This window comes from Rhipicephalus sanguineus, chromosome 2 (assembly GCF_013339695.2).
Source record: "Rhipicephalus sanguineus isolate Rsan-2018 chromosome 2, BIME_Rsan_1.4, whole genome shotgun sequence".
Taxonomy (NCBI): Eukaryota; Metazoa; Arthropoda; class Arachnida; order Ixodida; family Ixodidae; genus Rhipicephalus; species Rhipicephalus sanguineus.
In genome coordinates, this window is record NC_051177.1 from 25,749,408 (window position 1) to 25,768,375 (window position 18,968).

The 18,968-nt window shown below is 45.0% G+C and overlaps 1 protein-coding gene across 1 annotated transcript; it reads left to right on the plus strand.

Moving 5' to 3' along the window:
- The first annotated feature begins 7,161 nt into the window (after positions 1-7,161).
- LOC119381096 (uncharacterized) lies at positions 7,162-9,934 on the plus strand. Its single transcript, XM_037649083.1, has 2 exons — positions 7,162-8,857; positions 9,819-9,934. Exons 1-2 carry the CDS (start codon positions 7,162-7,164, stop codon positions 9,932-9,934), a joined length of 1,812 nt encoding a protein of 603 aa, XP_037505011.1.
- Positions 9,935-18,968: the final 9,034 nt, after the last annotated feature.

Genomic DNA, 18,968 nt, shown 5'->3' on the forward strand with positions numbered 1-18,968 from the left:
TCAATACTTTGTCAATTCTGTGCCGTTATGCAAGGTTTATGAAATCAGTGATCTTGGTGTTGTTGTTGACAGCGCGTTAAACTTTTCTTCTCACGTTAAGCGTGCTGCTATGCGGGGCCTTCGTTCTCTCGGATGTGTTTGTAGAATATCTCGAGAATTCAGGTCTCCCATGGCCCTACACAAATTGTACACGGCAATATGTCTTCCGCAACTTGAGTATGCGTTCGTGATATGGAATGGCATTGCTCAATCCAGCGGTAACACCACTGAACGAGTCCAGAAAAAATTCCTCAGCATATATAACCATCGCTTTGCTAAAAATGACTCTGGATCTCGTTCAAATACTGCTGAGTCATTATCACTGCCATCGCTTCACTGCCGACGAAATCGTTCTGATCTCTTATTTCTCTACAAGCTAGTCCACGGTTTCATATCCTGCCCTGTACTTCTCAATTGTGTTAATTTTCGAATTCCGCGTAAGTTAACCAGAGAGAACAGACCGTTTCATGTACCCGCCTGCTTCTTCCAACACTCTACCGTTCACAAAATACAAAGTCTTTATAATATTAATTTTCTTGATCTTGACGTTTTTCATAGTCCACAATCACTGTTTTTATCCGAGCTTTGCACTGTTTTGACATAGTATGGCACAGTGTACAAAGTCTTCCCTTCTCCGTCTTTCCGCATAGTTGTATATGTGCAACCTAATTTTTTATTCCCCTTCAATATTTCTCATATTGTCTTATTTTACTCCTCCCCTTTAGTGTTCATTTCTCTTTGTCTACGTGTTTTTGCTCTTTTTATTTCTGAAGACTGTCTGTATTGTATTGTTTATTTTTATTGATTTTATTTTTGCGTGCGCCTGCACAAAGACCTCACGGTTGTTCCTGGGCACGTTAAATAAATGATTGATTGATTATTATTATTATTATTATTATTATTATTATTATTATTATTATTATTATTATTATTATTATTATTATTATTATTATTATTATTATTATAGCAGTAAATTCAAGTGGACTGTAAATATGTAAACAGTAGCAGAAGTGACGCAGACAGTTAAAAGTAAGACTAAATCAGACAGCTTACCTTGGCAGTACGTTAAAGGCATATTGCAGTAAGTAGATCAGAAAAAACAATATAGAATCGTATGTAATGTTTGGGATAGAAAAGAAGGACACCTAAGAAAGAACTCCTACAAAATATTAAATTGTGATTTTAAAAACTATTTGAATAAAAGAAAAAGACGCCAAGATAGCGGTTGTTATCTGAATGCTTGTTCTGTTAGATCCAGTATCGGTACCGGTGTTGCTATAGCTATTGGAATATTATTTGCATATAAGTCAATCTTAGTGCTTGTAAGTCAAACTTAGATTCACGAGATCCTTCAAATCACCGATGTGTGAAAGCCACTAGACGCCAAGCAATCCCCCAAGCTAGCATTCTTCAGACTTTGTAACGAAGCACCACGCAAGAGAAACATACAGAATGTGTGCGAAAGACGCCGCGCGCATTGAAGTACGCGGCACAGGACAGTTGCGAAGTGCCAAGTGTCGCGGCACTGACACAACTGAAAAGAAAAAGGATAAAACGAAAGGTCGGCTGGGCGTACGTTCGCGTGCTTGTCTATCGAGACGACGCGAGCGCCACCACGTGACTCTGCTCCACCAATGGGGACGCTCACAGCTCATCACCTATCCTCGCTGGGAAACTCTGGTGGAAAGATAAAATAATGTCACGGCCTTTAGTTTTATTCTGGTGACTTAGTGGCAGCGGTATCAGCTTGAGAAGCGGCGTTTCAGCCAACGTTTATTGCTTCGCACGGTGGTGGTGCGATCGCAGTATCTTGTATCTTAAGATACACGATACTGCGATCTTACGATACACGATACATTCTTCAATGTATCGTAAATAAAGATACTGATACACGTCTTGTGAGACGTATCGCGATACAGATACAAGATACCCCAAGAGTATCTAAGATAGTATCTAAGATACATGTATCTTCGATACTGCCCAGCACTGATACATACATACATACATACATACATACATACATACATACATACATACATACATACATACATACATACATACATACATACATACATACATACATACATACATACATACATACATACATACATACATACGTACGTACGTACATACATACATACATACATACGTACTGTAAAGAAGACAGAGCGCCCATGGCGCAAGGGCGCGCGCTAGGCGAGGGCGAAGACGAGAAAGACGAATGGGCAGAATGAGCAGCCAGCACAGCGAATGGGCGTTTTGTCTATTTCTCCTCATTACAATACATGCATAGCAAAGAGAGGTAGATATCGAGAAAGAGAGAGGGAGGCTCCCGTATATGCGCGCAGAAGTAATTACGGGACTGAATTCACAGCCCCTAATTGCTTGACCGTAAGTGCCGTTTACCAGTGACAGGTTTCCTTGGCTAATGATAACTTGATTGGCTGACATTTGCTCATACGAACAGTTATTGCGCAAGAACTTTTTTGTGAATGTTTCTTTAGACGAACCGAGACATTTCTTGCTCTCATTCTTAACATTAGAGGCAGCAGAATGACGAAAAACAGTTGTAACTATAGTTGGAATGCTTTCGAGAGAGATGAAGGATAAGAGAGGTATAGCAAAATGAAGTTGAGTTAGGAAAGGTAACGGAGGGATGAGTCAAGGGACAAGGAAGATAAGGAGAGAGAAAGAGATGGAAATAGGACACGTGTTTCATAGCACAGGATGACAGCTGTCAGTTCATGCATGTTTGTTATTCGTAACAACTGCAATAACGCATTCGCAGCCTTTAACTACGAACGCATTTAAAGCCTATACGAGGGCGGTCCGATAAGTACTTAGCCTTCAAAAGAAAAACGAAAATTTTCTAATGGTATCAATTTATTTCTCAACATAGTCCCCTTTCAACTTTATACCCTTGTCCCAGCGATCCTCCAACTTCTTGATCCCGTCAGAAAAATACGTTTTCTCCTGAGCTGCAAAGTAGGCTTCTGTGGCGGCGATAACTTCTTCATTCGACTCAAAATTTTGTCCGGCGAGTGATTTTTTCAAGTTGGGAAACAAGAAGAAATAACTCGGGGCCAAATCTGGAGAATACGCTGGATGGGGCACCACTTCGTAGCCCAGTTCGACCAACTTGGCCGTGGCGACGGCGCAGGTGTGAGCTGGCGCGTTGTCATGGTGGAAGAGCACCTTTTTCTACACCAAATGTGGCCGTTTTTTTTTGCAATTCGGCGTCGAATCGGCCCAGTAATTCAGCGTAGTAGGGTCCTGTCACCGTTTTGCCTTCTCAAGGTAGTCGACGAAGATCACACCTTGAGAATCCCAGAAAATGGCGGCCATCGCCTTTCCGTCCGATGCGACAGTATTCGCATTCTTCGGAGCAGGTTCTCCGGGTGCAGTCCACTGTTTCGACTGTTCTTTGGTGTCTGGTGTGTACCAGTGGATCCATGTTTCGTCGACGGTCACAAAACGACGCAGAAACTCCTTCGGATTACGCTTAAACACCTTCAAACACTGCTCTGAAGTGGTCTCACGGATGCGCTTGCTGTCCGGAGTGAGCAAACGCGGCACCCATCGCGCCGACAGCTTTCTCATACCCAATATTTCATGCAGTATGTGACCCACGCGGTCTATTGAGATGCTTACTGTCTCGGTTATCTCGCGCACCTTCAGTCGGCGGTCTGCCAATAGGAGGTCGTGGATTTTTGCCACGTTATCGGCCGTGGTAGCCGTTTGCGGGTCCCCTGGGCGAGGCTCATCAAAACCCGACGTGCGACCACGTTTAAACTCGTTGAACCAATTTTGTACGGTTGCCATTGAAGGAGAAGACTCACCGTAGACGGCATCCAGTCGCTCTTTGATTTCGCTGCGCGATTTCCCTTCCAAAAACAAGAATCGAATCACCAACTGATATTGCTCTTTTTCTATTTTTAACGGACACACGAACATCACCTGCTTCCTCAAGCGGCCAAAACAAAACCGCGAGCCCGATTCGACTGGACCTTCGTATGTGTCCTTCTAAGAGAGCATACTTAACGTCAGTATATGTCTCATGCGATAGAGTCGAGCTCTCGCGGTGAGGCTAAGTACTTATCAGACCGCCCTCGTATAAGCTTCGCATGCGCACCTGTCACACACAGCCGCTCAAACGAGCCCATACAGTTAACACAATAGACAGGATAAAGTAGGACTGGCGCTGACACTTAATCAATTACTGACGCCTGACTCACTCACAGGCTGATACGCAAAAAAGAAAAAAGAACAATGAAGAGGAACGTCAGCAGTGCGAACGTAGGTAGATTTCCCGAAAGGCTGAAACATATTTTCAGCTATTATATCTATAAATATGCTTTCCATAGCATCCGGAACACGTGTTTTCTATTTTAAGTGCGAAAGTCTATGCTGAACACGTGCCTTCTATTTTTATGGAGGCATGTTATGCTGCGTCCCTCGAGAGAGGTTATCGTTCTTTTATTTTTGACGCGAAGCGAGACACGCGAAGAAAGCGCGTCGAGCTAAAATTTCACCTCCGTTCGCGAATACCTGTAAAACTAGCCGCCCACATGTACACGCTGAGTCGAAGGCAGCAGTGATTCAGCACGGTAAACACCGGTATCGGGCGTCCTTTCTAAAGGTGCTCCGCGTAAGTAGTCCTAGAAAGACACATTCAATAAGTATTCTTGGACATACCTTTAAATTAATGCTATGGTTACATCAGACGAGAAGCAACAGTGAGATAGAGGGAAAAAAAAGAAAACAGGATAAACGCAAGAAAGATGAGACATGTACTTAAAAGACTGTGTGACGAAAAATAAAATAAAATAAAATAAAATAAAAGGACGAACGTCAGAGGCTGACGAACAGTGTTTCAAGTTGTTGATGCGCTTACGTTCTATTTCTATACATTTTTGCATCGGCTGGCTTGGTCGCGACTGAAGAGCAATGCCTTGACTTGATACTGCCTGAAATTTCTTCTAACAGAGTTAGTTTATCCAACGCCTGCCAAGAATATGTTACGATGGTGACCCTTGGCCTGAAGGTCTTATAAGAGTAGGTACGGGGTTGGTTTGAGGGGTGGCTTAAGAGAAAGTTTAAAAAAACTCTGAGCAGAAACAGTACAAGCTTTGAAAAGTATGACGATGGAGAAAATAACAATTATATATATATATATATATATATATATATATATATATATATATATATATATATATATATATATATATATATATATATATATATATATATATATATATATATATGAATGAACTTGAACTACATTGTGTGCATAGTGCTTGTGTGTGAAAAACATTAGCGGGCTCTTCTAGAACGATCACTTTTGAACTCACCAAGCGCAACTCTGCTTTTTTAAATGTTTTTCATAGTAAGAACCGAGTGAAAAGGAGTAGCCGTCGCCAAGAAATGGCGTACAACCCCTCCATTCATTTTTACTTCACCGAAAGAAAGTCTACACTATACAGTCAATTGGTAGATCTGACACAGAAGCAGCAGTAAAACGGTACCTGTAAGAGCTGTGCATTTAATATTTCAGTGAGCGGCACTAGACAACGACAACAACGTTGTTGAAAAAAAAAAGGAGTGAGAGGTCATCATCATCATCATCAATAAACGCGTGCAGGCGAGCACTGCAGCAGAAGAAGAAGTTGGAACGATGAACGGCTGTCTGTGTGGTTCCTTGGCTGATCGATAGTTTCTTTACATTTTGGTGCCGAAAACCCTCGTGCGGACACGTCTCTCTCATCGCACGACTCAAGGGGACCGTCTACTCGACCGCGTCGCTCTGCGGGCGGCGAGGACTCGCAACGGATCGCTCGTGATCAGCGTGGGCCCGACACTTCGACATCTGCACGGATGGATCGCCTAAAGACCAAGCGCGCAGCTCGACGAGCTCAGAATACCAAGCTTATACATGAAGCACGGTCCCTGCTGACGGATCCTACCGCGGACAATCCCAAGCTAACAGGTATTTATGACCGTTTGTCGGCTAGCAACAGCGAGCTCTCGAAGATTCATGATGCACTAGAAGAGCACCTAGCTGACGAGGAGCTCGAAGCGGAGTACGTAGCGGCGGCGGAGTACAACGACCAAGCCATTAGCATGCTCGCCGAGATTCGATGCAGAGTAGCCGATTTGGAACGCGGAAACAGTACAACGGCGACTGCTCCTCAGAACGCAACCCCATCAGCTCCTGATGCTCCGACCAGAATTGGCCCAAGACTGCCGAACCTTGGCATGCCAATATTTAGAGGAGACATTCACGAGTGGTCAGCTTTCTGGGAGCAGTTCGAGCAGACTGTTCATCTCAACAACGCTCTATCAACTAGGACCAAGTTTTTCTATCTACGGCATTACCTTGCGGGTGAAGCGGCAGCGGCGATATCTGGTTTTCCGACTTCCGAAGCCTGTTACGCAGATGCCATAGAGTTGCTAAAAGAACGTTTCGGAGATCGCAAACGGATAGAGCAACACCACCTGTCAGCGCTTCGCAGTCTCCCTCACGTGAAGTCAGGAAGCGACGTTCGAGGCCTCAGGCGACTTTACGATGCCGTGCAGCTCAACATCAGGTGTCTGACTGCGCTAAACGTTCCCACGCTCAGTTTCTCAGCGATGCTGATCGACATTTTACAGCAAGCATTGCCGTATGACATCGTTTTGGCCTATACACGTGGAAAGCGCAGTGAAGCGTTTAGGGGAAGCGGGTCTTCTGCAAACGTCTTCGAGCCAGCCGCTGCAGCTGCGTCATCGGATCCAGAGTTAAAGGAGCTGCTTACCTTTACACGCGTCCAACTAGAAAGCCGGGAGCAGTGTAAGCCATTTGCAGAGCGACCGGTTGATGACCGTGCACAGCGAACTCGAGGCAGCAGCACCAGCACCGCTTCTGTACTACACAGCGCATCGTGCAACTCGAACGAGTGTTTTTTCTGCAAATCGAAGAAGCACGGCACACGCGCCTGCGACGCCGACCTCTCTGTCACTTCTAAGAAAGAGATGCTGACTAAGGACAACCGCTGCTATCGATGCACGCCACGAGGTCATCAGGCAAGGTCCTTCCAAATCAAACTCACGTGCTCGAGTTGTCATGGGAGGCACGCATCAAGCATGTGCGACCCTAACTACAGGAAGAACATGACAGTGACACCTCGACCAGTGGACGCCTCCGGGAGCACAGTAGGAATGATGTCATCACAGTCGGTTATGCTGTGCGACAAGGATTCACTGAGCGGGAGCGAGATAAATGACAGAGAAGTATACTTGCAGACCTTTCGCGCCTTTGTCGTGAAAGATAACAGCTCAAGATATGTCCGAGGGATTCTCGACGGAGGCAGCCAGCGATCCTTCGTCACGGAAGAGCTCGTCAGGAAGTTACACCTGCAGGTACTGGGAGAAACACGGATTGCACTGAACACGTTTGGCTGCGCATCACCAAGTACTGCGGAAAGACGGAAGGTTGTAGAAGTTCCCCTGCGCAGCCAGTACTCTTCCGACACCCGCATAGTGCGTGCCATTGTTGTCCCAGTTATTTGTCACGACATTGCTTCCCCGAAAGCTGACAGCCACTTCCTTCAGAACCTGCGGCTCGAAGGGAAATTCATCGCGGACGAAAAGAAGTTCGAAGCGGAGACGGAAAATGGCCTCAGCTTGTTGATAGGAGCTGACCATCTTTGGCAAGTAATGTCTGGAGAAATTGTAAAGAGCGCAGAAGTTCCAGGACTGGTAGCGATCGACACAGCGTTTGGATGGACGCTACAAGGACCCAGTCAGCAAAAAGCCTTTCTGGAGTGCGACTCTAGCCTCATGGTCTGCATTCTAAAAGTACAAGCAATTGGTGATGACGAAAAAACGTCACAGATCTTGCAATCGTTTTGGCAACTAGAAGCCATGGGCATTACAGATTCGGAGGAATCTCCGTCACATGAGTCTGTTGCAGGATTCCGTGGATCGATTAGCAAGAAAGACAACAGATACACCGTGGCGTTGCCTTGGAAAGAAGATAAGAAACCGCTCTTAGGAAACAACCGGGAAATCGCGCTGTCACGTCTACAAAGACTAACACGGAGGCTATCGACGAAGGAAGGACTGTTGCAGCGATACGACATAGTCATCCGGCAATATCTGGAGTTGGGTCACGCTGAAGTGGTGCCTAAGGATAGCCCTCTGGATCGGGATCGGGCCATATATTATATGCCACATCGCGAAGTCATAAGGGAGGAATCGGAGTCAAACACTACCAAACTGCGGGTAGTGTTTGACGCATCGTCACACACTCAAGGCGTGCCATCCCTTAACAATTGCTTGGACAAAGGAGGGAACCTCAATCCAGAATTGTTGCAAGTCCTCCTTCGCTTTCGGTGGTTCCCGGTCGCCATAAACTCGGACATCGAAAAGGCATTCCTACAAATTGAAATACAGGAAACTGACCGAGATGCCTTCCGGTTTCTGTGGTTTGATACTACTCCCATAAGCCAACACAGCAAGCTTGTCGAATGGCGCATGACACGGGTGCCGTTTGGATCAACATCAAGTCCCTTCTTGCTCATGGCAACTATACACTACCACTTGGATAACGCGTGCGAAGATAAAGCACTCGCTTCTACATTGAAGAAGGCATTTTATGTCGACGATTTATTGGTGGGTGCGGAGACATTCCATGAAGGTCTGCGCATCTATGAACAGTCAAAGGCAATCATGAGAGATGCAGGCATGAACCTCAGAAAGTGGAAGACCAATAACCATCATCTGCAGAAGCTCCTGCGCGTCACCACCTGGGTCTTCCGCTTTGTGGATCGATGCCGTGGTATTCGAACATCGCTCAGCGAAACAATTTCGACACTGGAGCTATGCAAGGCTGAAAGGTTTTGGGTACAACGAGTTCAACTCGAAGTATTCGCGAAGGACTTCGAACAGCTTCAACTTGGAGACACTCTCTCAAAACACTCGAAGCTGCTCGATCTTCACCCTTTCTTGGACCAAAGCGGACAGCTTCGGCTTGTTGGACGACTTGAAAGAATCGACGCTACGTATGACGAAAAGCATCCGGTCATACTACCACAGAAGCATCCCTTCACGGCTTTGGTATTGACAGAGGCTCACTGCAGAGCTTTGCATGGTGGTGTGGCAAGCACTATGATGCAAATACGACAGCGTTATTGGATTATCCGCGCTTCGACAAGAAGTTAAACGAATCATTAATGCTTGCTTCCTCTGCCGAAGGTACCACATGAAACCTGGAAACGTACAATATGCGCCGATGCCTGAGGACCGGCTTCTCTCGTCACGACCGTTTGATGTAGTGGGATTGGACTTTGCAGGTCCACTATATATAAAGCAACAGGAGCTACATGGTGATGCATCGAAAGCTTACATCCTGCTGTTCACCTGTGCGACGACGAGAGCAGTACACCTTGAACTGACGTGTGCGATCTCGACAAGCGCATCACGGGACCTCAGGAACATCTGGAATGTCATGAAGAGCTCTCCGTTCGCGTCTTTCCTACTGACCCATCGCATCGAATGGAAGTTTATCGTTCCGGGTGCACCTTGGTGGGGTGGTTGGCGGGAGAGGCTTGTCCGAACAGTGAAGTCATCGTTGCGCAAGGTGATGGGAAAGAGCAAACTCACCAGCGAACAAACCGAGACAATGCTACTGGAGGTTGAAGCAGTTGTTAACTCAAGACCATTGACCTACACGTATACGGACGCCAAAGAGCATTCTCCGATATGTCCGGCGCATTTTCTTGTTGGACGTTCCTTGCTAGCTTCTCCAGAGCGGCCCAACAATGACTACGATGCTGTAAGCTCTCAGACTACTCGAAGTGACATCAGCAAGAAGTTGAGACACAGACAGAAGCTTATAGATCACCTGTGGATGTGATGGAAAAAAAACGCCAGGCCTGCTCTGAAACCGCAGCACAGTCACAGCGAAAGCTGGAAGAGCGGCGTTTCTAGAGCCCGTTGTAAGCTCTCGTGGGGCTACAATACAACTAGACTAGAAAGGTACCCACTACGCCATAAATCACAATTTTTGTGAAGTTGGGAAGCACCTACTAAGCCATTATTCGTCATTCTGCGGAGAAGCGAGGCACCAGCTACACGTCTGTAAGGCATTATGTGCACTTTGTTGACACGAGCACATATTACTGGAATGTTCTACGTACCGCGATGAGAGACAGTTGCTTGAGCGACAAATGGACATGATCTGTCACGATCAGTTAACATTACACAACTTATTAGGCCCAGTGACCAGCCCTTCAAAGCAGCGACGGGTTTTACAGGCACTGTTTAATTACCTATCAAAAATCGGCCTAGTCGAAAAGCTTTAATGGTTGGCTATTTCACATAGCAAAGCCTTATCTTACCTGACACCCTCCTTGTAAATATTTCTATCAGGTTCACTTGCTCATTTCATTTTTTTTTTTATATTCTTTCTTTCTATTATTATTTCCTCCCCTCTCTTCTTTAATCTGTCAATCCCATTCCCCATCCCTACACAGAGTAGCATGCCAGCGGTATACTGACGCCGGCAAAAATCTGTATTTCTAATAAAGAGCATCTCTCTCTCTCTCTCTCTCTTTGACACGACGACTGATGACGATGAAGAATTATGGCTCAGCCATTTGTAATGGGTTGGAAGCTTTAAACGGCCCACCAGTTATGTAATTTGCATTGAGTGACGCCCGCTCGCTATTTCCCTCTCACGTCATGCTGTATAACATACGTTGACGTGGGAGAGAGACGGGGGGAGGCGACTAACTTTACTGAGACCCCGAGGAAACGGATCATGCGCTCATGGGCTTCCTTGCCAACCAATCCAAGTGCACTTGCGAGGAACCCACTACGCTATAAAGCATTGTAATTTTACTGAGACCCCGAGGAAATGGATCTGCGCTTATAGGATTCCTTGGCAACCAATACAAGTGCACTTGCGAGGAACCCACTACGCTCTAAATCATTCTAATTTTTTAAATGTAGGGCAGCAGGCACTGTGCCATTTTTCGTCATTTTACGGATATCCGTGGTACCTGCTAAACGCATGTAAATCATTATGCGCACTTTGTTGATGCTGTGCCTGATGACGACGAAGAATTATGGCAGAGATCTTTGTAATGGGTTGGAAGCATTTCACAACCTACTCGTTGCGCAATTCGCATTGTGTGACGCCTCGTTACAGAATTCGTGTTGTGCGACGCTTGGTGCTTATTTTACTCTTCTACCACGCTATATTGCATATGCTAATGTGGTTCCTTCCCGACATGAAGCCTGTATAGGACCTTTTTCCAAAGCAGTTTCAAGCACCGGCATGGCTCAGTACTATACTGTGAAGGCCCAGGACAGGATGTTCTGAAACGTGTTAAAAGGATGCTTGTAGCGCCAGGGGTTAAAACCTTTTTCTTTAAATTACACACTGGTACTTTACCTGTTAAAACATGGTTGGTAGATAGGGGATTATTCGTACCTTGGGGCACACATTGTTTCTTATGCAATAAACCGGAAACAATTGAACACGTTTTTATAGACTGCTGGAGCGGGGTGTTCTTCTGGGACATATTACAGAGAACTTTGAAAAAAGAGTTACCGTTAAGTCCACACGGCATCCGTTTTCTTTCTGTTAAAAATGATGATGGAGTACCTTTCGACCTAGTCATGCTCCTGGGCCTGCATAGTATATGGCAAACTCGAACTGCCTTTGACAATGCGGATGTACTAGTGAGATCTGTACGGGAATATTTCTGCGAATCAGTGTGCCGTTTTCTTGAAGTGCTGAAAGGGCAGGATGATGCACCAGAGTGGATTTCACGAGTGGAACTATTGTTGCGCATGCCAAAGTTTTGATTGTAGTCAGCTCAGTGCTGACGGTTCATATTTTCACTTTGTAATTGTATAGCTCTACCCCTTTTTTTGTGAGTATGTAAATAGTCTTGGTATGCAAGGCAATAAAGAAAAAAAAAACCGGCATGGCTCAGAGGTTGAATACTGGGCTCCCACGCAGAGGGCCCAGGTTCGAGCCTCGTTCCATCCTGGAATTTTTTTCTTATTTCGTTTTTTTTTCTTATTTCGATCGATACTGGTTACGGACACCGGCGGCGGCGGCGGCGGCGGCGGACAACTACGGCGCCAAAAACGGCCGGTGAAATGATCTCATAACAGCTTTCGCTGTAAAAAGAGTATTTGCTAGAACTGCGGGCACTTCACCTATACCCTACATCCCAGCAGCTGTCTACGAATAGATGATGTGGTAATCATCGAAGAGCCTGGCATTTCTCGAGGTGTTTGGCCCCTTGGGCGAGTCACAGACGTTTACCCGGGTCAAGATGGCATAATCCGAGCTTGCCGGGTGAAAGCCCAAGACGGAAAGTTTTTAAGAAAGCCAGTACAGAAATTGTACAAGCTCGAATTGAGCGACACTACTGGGGGGCGGGAGTATGTTGAAAAAGAAAAGGAATAAACGCGTGCAGGCGAGCACTGCAGCAGAAGAAGAAGAAGTTGGAACGATGAACGGCTGTCTGTGTGGTTCCTTGGCTGATCGATAGTTTCTTTACAAACGTTATGTCATGCGATATGTTCTACACATCAAAATATGAAAAAGAATGTCGACGATAATTTCGTTGTCGACGTGCGCGCACATTTGTGCATGTGAGTGTCATCACTTGAATACGCCACGTTCTCAACTTGGCAGAAGTACAGGAGAAGATGGAAACTGGAAGAGGTAAAGTATTCTTGATTAAGTATTCTTTTGACATAGCGCGTGTATGTGCCCTCCCCTCCTCTTCTGTTTTGGTTCTGAGGGAGGGTACGAAGCATACATATACGCAGGCTAAGGCAGGCAGTTGCAGCCTTGAAGAACATAAGACCGCTTGCCGAAACCTCTCCGGCGGAACGCCGCGTTGAAGAATTTGTAGTTTTGTACTATTCACCATTGAATTGCTGTGTGCGCATAAAAAAGACGTGTCAGATATAACCGTGGCAATTCCAACGATAAGCAGAATGCTTCTGCACCAAAAAGAGAGTTCCCGTGAGGAAGCACGAGGCGAAGTCGCCTCTCCGGCGCTTATACGCCTCAACTGCAAGCGCAGTACCGGTCAGTTCCTATCGATCAGGGAGCACGCGCAGTCACGGAACAAAACGCTGCAGCAGCAGCATTGGGCCAAAGGGAACCTGCGCGCCGCCGCGGGCGACGCTGCTGCTTGCTGATCTTGCCGGCTCGGCTGATTGCGTTTGCGACGAAGATGTGTCTGGACGTTCGTCCTCGGGGAATGCCAGCGAAATTGCGACTCACCCTGTCCTTCCCGAGCGTCGTGAAGGCGACGACGCTGACCCTTCGTGCCCTGCTGTGAAGAAGCGAGCGCAAACTGGGAGAAATGAAAGCACCCTCGTGGGAGAAAAGAAGCAAACCACCGGCGGCTGTAGCTCCCAAATGCCCTTACAAACTTCGTATATCAATACTGTGCAGCAATATGGAGCCGGAAGTGCAGGACCCGCACTCGTAAAATAATTGTACAGAACTGTTCGTGAAAGAAGATGCCAGCCAACCGCTGTATATATTTAGCGAAAGTAGCCCCGGCAAAATGCACCCATTCATACCGAATAGACTAGACTAGACTACACTACACTACAGTCGGATGCAACTTTAGAAGTGCGCGGCATTTCCTCCTCAAAGGCGGATGCACACAAGCCTGCACCAATGGGCGCGCACTGCAGTGACGTCACGAGCGGGAAGGCTGGTGATCCCGACTTCGGGGAACATTCCCGAGGGCATGAGCGGGACTATGTCTTTAGTCGCGGAAGCGATCGGCTGCCACACTTTCGTCGCGTGAGCGAGGCCTTTCTGGACTTCTGAAGTTGTATCCGACTATAGACTAGACTAGACTACCTACTTACCTCTATTTGGTCGACGGTGGTTGATAACCTTCATGTCACTCTATATTGAATGCCGTCCCATCGACAATGACACCGCAGCTTCCATGGCGCCCACTTGAACATTTCGAATGAGTCTACATGTATGTAGCAGATGCCTTTCAAGCATAACTTAAAGGGGGCTTGCGTCGTAAACTTATTTACTCCTGTTCTTCACATGTAAGAACAACATGTGCTACGAGTCGCTTCTTCTATACAAATATACTACGTTTGCTGTCACAATTGTCTGGCGCTTGTTCTTAGGAGCCATAAGGACTTGCGCAATACTGTTTGTGAAACCGGGTCCACAGCGCTGCACAGTAGTGATATTAATCGTACATATAGGGGAAATGAAACACATGCATAGCAAGGAAACGTGGCGTACGCCTTCACTCACTACGAATCACATCGCCGGATATGCGAGCATGCCGTGACTCCATTAAAGAAATGGAGTTGCTTTCAACAGGGCAGATTGCTTCAACTCGCCGAGCAGTTCACGACGTTGTGCTTTCGATATCAGCGAGTACTTCCGTTTCAAAAAGGAAACGGGAATACAACCAGACAGCTAAACATCGGCTGCTGTCACCAGCACTTGCTGCAAATGTGAGGTTGTAACCGAATATAGTAAGTAACTAGTGGGCACAACCACGTATACAATCACAAACGCCGCCACTAATTTATATATTTATTTTTATCTTGCTTTATGTCAATATATAACCAATGTTTTCCCCGTGGTCCTCAAAGAAAACACAGGAGGGTTAGAAAACCTTGGATTAGAATGGAACTGTATGACAGGATCAAATTTCGAGACAGGCTATTTCAGGTATTCTTGTGAAGATGAAAATGATCTTGGCGAATATAAAAAGACTTGGAATAAACTGAATAAGGACATAATGCGGGCGAAAACGGAGTACTACATAAACAGTTTTCTTAGAGCCGCCGATAACTCCAGAGTAATATGGGAAACATTCAGGGAGATAATAAAACGAACTCCAAGAGATGGCAAGGTCCACTTCCAGAAACCGAAGGCATCCGAGAAGGATATTGCAGATTTGTTTAATAAACATTTTCTTGCAGTGGATGCCTCTACAAAAGACTTTTCTCGCTTGCCCTGTGAAAGTTGTATTGCAGGAAACTCCTTCCCATCAATGTTTCTATCTCCAACAGACCATGATGAGAGAGAGAAAAAACTTTTATTTTCGAAACCCAAGTCCGGGTCTGAGCTCTAGGGTGAGGCTGTACTGACCTGAGGTACAAAAGATTACAATGTCCCTAAAAGACAACTGTGCCTGTGGACCAGATGAAGCCAAAGTTAAACCAATAAAAGCTGTGAGTTGTATAGTTTCAGTTTCCCTGACATACATATGTAACACGATGATGTCGACTGGTAAATTTCCAAGCAAGGTGAAAGAAGCCAGAGTCACCGCAATTCATAAAGGATGGTCGTTTAACGATTTGAACAGTTATAGGTCTATCTCTATACTTTCTCTATTCTCAAAGATAGAGGAGCATATTATTAATAAAATAATAACGAGGTTTTTAAACGCCCATAATATAATTGCAAAGGAGCGATATAGATTTTGTAAGAGCAAATCAGCTGAGACGGCCGTCCTGGGGGTTAAAGAAGCAATTCTTGAGCATATAGAAATTAGAATCATCACACTAGGTGTCTTTTTAGACTTTAGGAAAGCCTTAGACTGTGCACAACACGACCTTCTTTTTCGGAAACTACCCTTTTACGGCTTCCGTGGCGTGGCGCTGTCTCTAATAAAACACTATTTAACTGACAGGTCACAACACACAATCATCAATAACTTTGAATCTGAAACTAACCCCATAAAATATGGAGTACCTCAGGGGTCCATTCTTGGATCGCTACTGTATTTGCTTTATATAAATGACATCGTTAATATAGAAGGACGTAAAAATGTAGTACTATATGCGGATGACACGAACGTTTTTTTTTTTTTTCGGGATTAATTTGGATGATATTTTTATAGAGGCGAATACATGGTTAGAAAAACTTAGCTTTTGGTTGGACGCTAACAAACTTCAACTTAATACAAAGAAGGCACAATACGTCTTATTCAAAGCTAAGGGAACGGCATATCAACAAACCCCACCGCTGACATTTCAGGGAACACTACTACAACAGACATCAACCATCAGATTCCTAGGGATAACATTTCATGAGAACCTTTCGTGGACACCGCATGTGGACTCACCAAGAACTAGTGTCTCTAAAGCAATCGTGTTAGTAAATAAATTAAGGCACTTTCTATCACCTGATGCTAAACGACAGGTTTACAATGGCGTTGTACAGTCATGTCTCACATACTCCTCTCTGGTGTGGTCTACAACCACCGAGACGAACTTAAGTTCACTTTATCGTTGCAAAAGCGGGCAATACGAGCAGTTGGAAACATCCCATACGCTGTGAGTGCAACTCCTTATCTCAGCTACTATAATATATTACCGATAAAGCACCTACTTAAACTAAACTTGTGACTGGAGGTAATGCGCCAATATACACGTAATAGAACGCTTTTCGAGGAAAAATGTCAGATCAAGCAAACCCCTTATGAACTACGTAAAAACAAAATAGTCAAATCCCGATCACGAACAAACTACGGCTTACAAAAATTGGCAACTTTAATACTAGATATCTTAAACGAATACCCAGGGATAATAAACCTACTGCAAAATAGAATCTGCCCAACACAATTTAAAAAGCAAGTAAAAGAATTAATATTTCCTGAGTTTTAGGTTTTAAATGCGAAGCATTTCTTAGCGAACTTCTGCGACTTTGAGCGTATCTATCTATCTATCTATCTATCTATCTATCTATCTATCTATCTATCTATCTATCTATCTATCTATCTATCTATCTATCTATCTATCTATCTATCTATCTATCTATCTATCTATCTATCTATCTATCTATCTATCTATCTATCTATCTATCTATCTATCTATCTATCTATCTATCTATCTATCTATCTATCTATCTATCTATCTATCTATCTATCTATCTATCTATCTATCTATCTATCTATCTATCTATCTATCTATCTATCTATCTATCTATCTATCTATCTAGCCGCCTACGACTTCGTGCTCTCCTGGCCGTTTCGTTAATAGGATTTACACCAAAATTGGTATGGCGAAACCTGACTTTATGACGAACATAAATGACAGGTCATAACATGAAAATCATGATATCCATGTCATGAACGACATGATTTACATGCCACTGTTTTGGTGCTCTTGCGGCCGTTTCGTTAGTTTGCTATATACCAAAATTTGTATGGCGTGACAAGAGTGTATGACGAACATAAGTGACAGGTCCTAACGTGCAAATCATGACACGCATGTCATGTACAGCATGGCTTACGTGCCACGCTAATTGTGCGCTGGCGGCCGTTTCGCTAGCTTGATATACACCAAAATTGGTCGCGACGTGACTGTGTGACGAACACAAATAACAGGAGTTAACATGAAAATCATGACACGCATGTCATGTACAGCATGATTTACATGCCACGCTCATGGTGCGCTTGCGGCTGTTTCGCTAGATTGATATATACCAAAATTGGCATCGCGCGACGCAACTGTGTGACGAACACAAATAACAGGTGGTAACATGAAAATCATGACACTCATGTCATGCACAGCATGACTTCCGTGCCACGCTCATGGTACGCTGGCGGCCGTTTTGCTAGCCTGATATACACCAAAATAGGTATCTCGCGACGCAACTGTGTGACGAACAGAAATAACAGGTGGTAACATGAAAATCATGACACGCATGTCATGCACAGCATGACTTCCGTGCCACGCTCATGGTACGCTGGCGACCGTTTTGCTAGCCTGATATACACCAAAATAGGTATCTCGCGACGCAACTGTGTGACGAACACAAATAACAGGAGTTAACATGAAAATCATGACACGCATGTCATGCACAGCATGACTTCCGTGCCACGCTCATGGTACGCTGGCGGCCGTTTTGCTAGCCTGATATACACCAAAATAGGTATCTCGCGACGCAACTGTGTGACGAACACAAATAACAGGTGGTAACATGAAAATCATGACACGCATGTCATGTACAGCATGATTTACATGCCACGCTCATGGTGCGCTGGCGGCCGTTTCGCTAGCTTGATATACACCAAAATTGGTATCTCGCGACGTGACTGTGTGACGAACACAAATAACAGGAGTTAACATGAAAATCATGACACGCATGTCATGTACAGCATGATTTACATGCCACGCTCATGGTGCGCTGGCGGCCGTTTCGCTAGCTTGATATACACCAAAATTGGTATCTCGCGACGTGACTGTGTGACGAACACAAATAACAGGAGTTAACATGAAAATCATGACACGCATGTCATGTACAGCATGATTTACATGCCACGCTCATGGTGCGCTGGCGGCCGTTTCGCTAGCTTGATATACACCAAAATTGGTATCTCGCGACGTGACTGTGTGACGAACACAAATAACAGGAGTTAACATGAAAATCATGACACGCATGTCATGTACAGCATGATTTACATGCCACGCTCATGGTGCGCTGGCGGCCGTTTCGCTAGCTTGATATACACCAAAATTGGTATCTCGCGACGTGACTGTGTGACGAACACAAATAACAGGAGTTAACATGAAAATCATGACACGCATGTCATGTACAGCATGATTTACATGCCACGCTCATGGTGCGCTGGCGGCCGTTTCGCTAGCTTGATATAGATCAAAATTGGTATTGCGCGACATCTGTATGGCGAACATAAATAACAGGTGGTAACACGAAAATCATGACATGCATGTCATGTAGGTATGATTTAGACGCCACGCTTTATGGTGCACTCGCGGCCATTTTGTTAACTGGATATATACCTAAATTGGTATGGCATGACAGGAGTGCCGAACATAAATAGCAGGTCCCGCATCCAATATATGTAGCAGAATATATGTTTCATTAGCATGGCATATACCAGATTGTA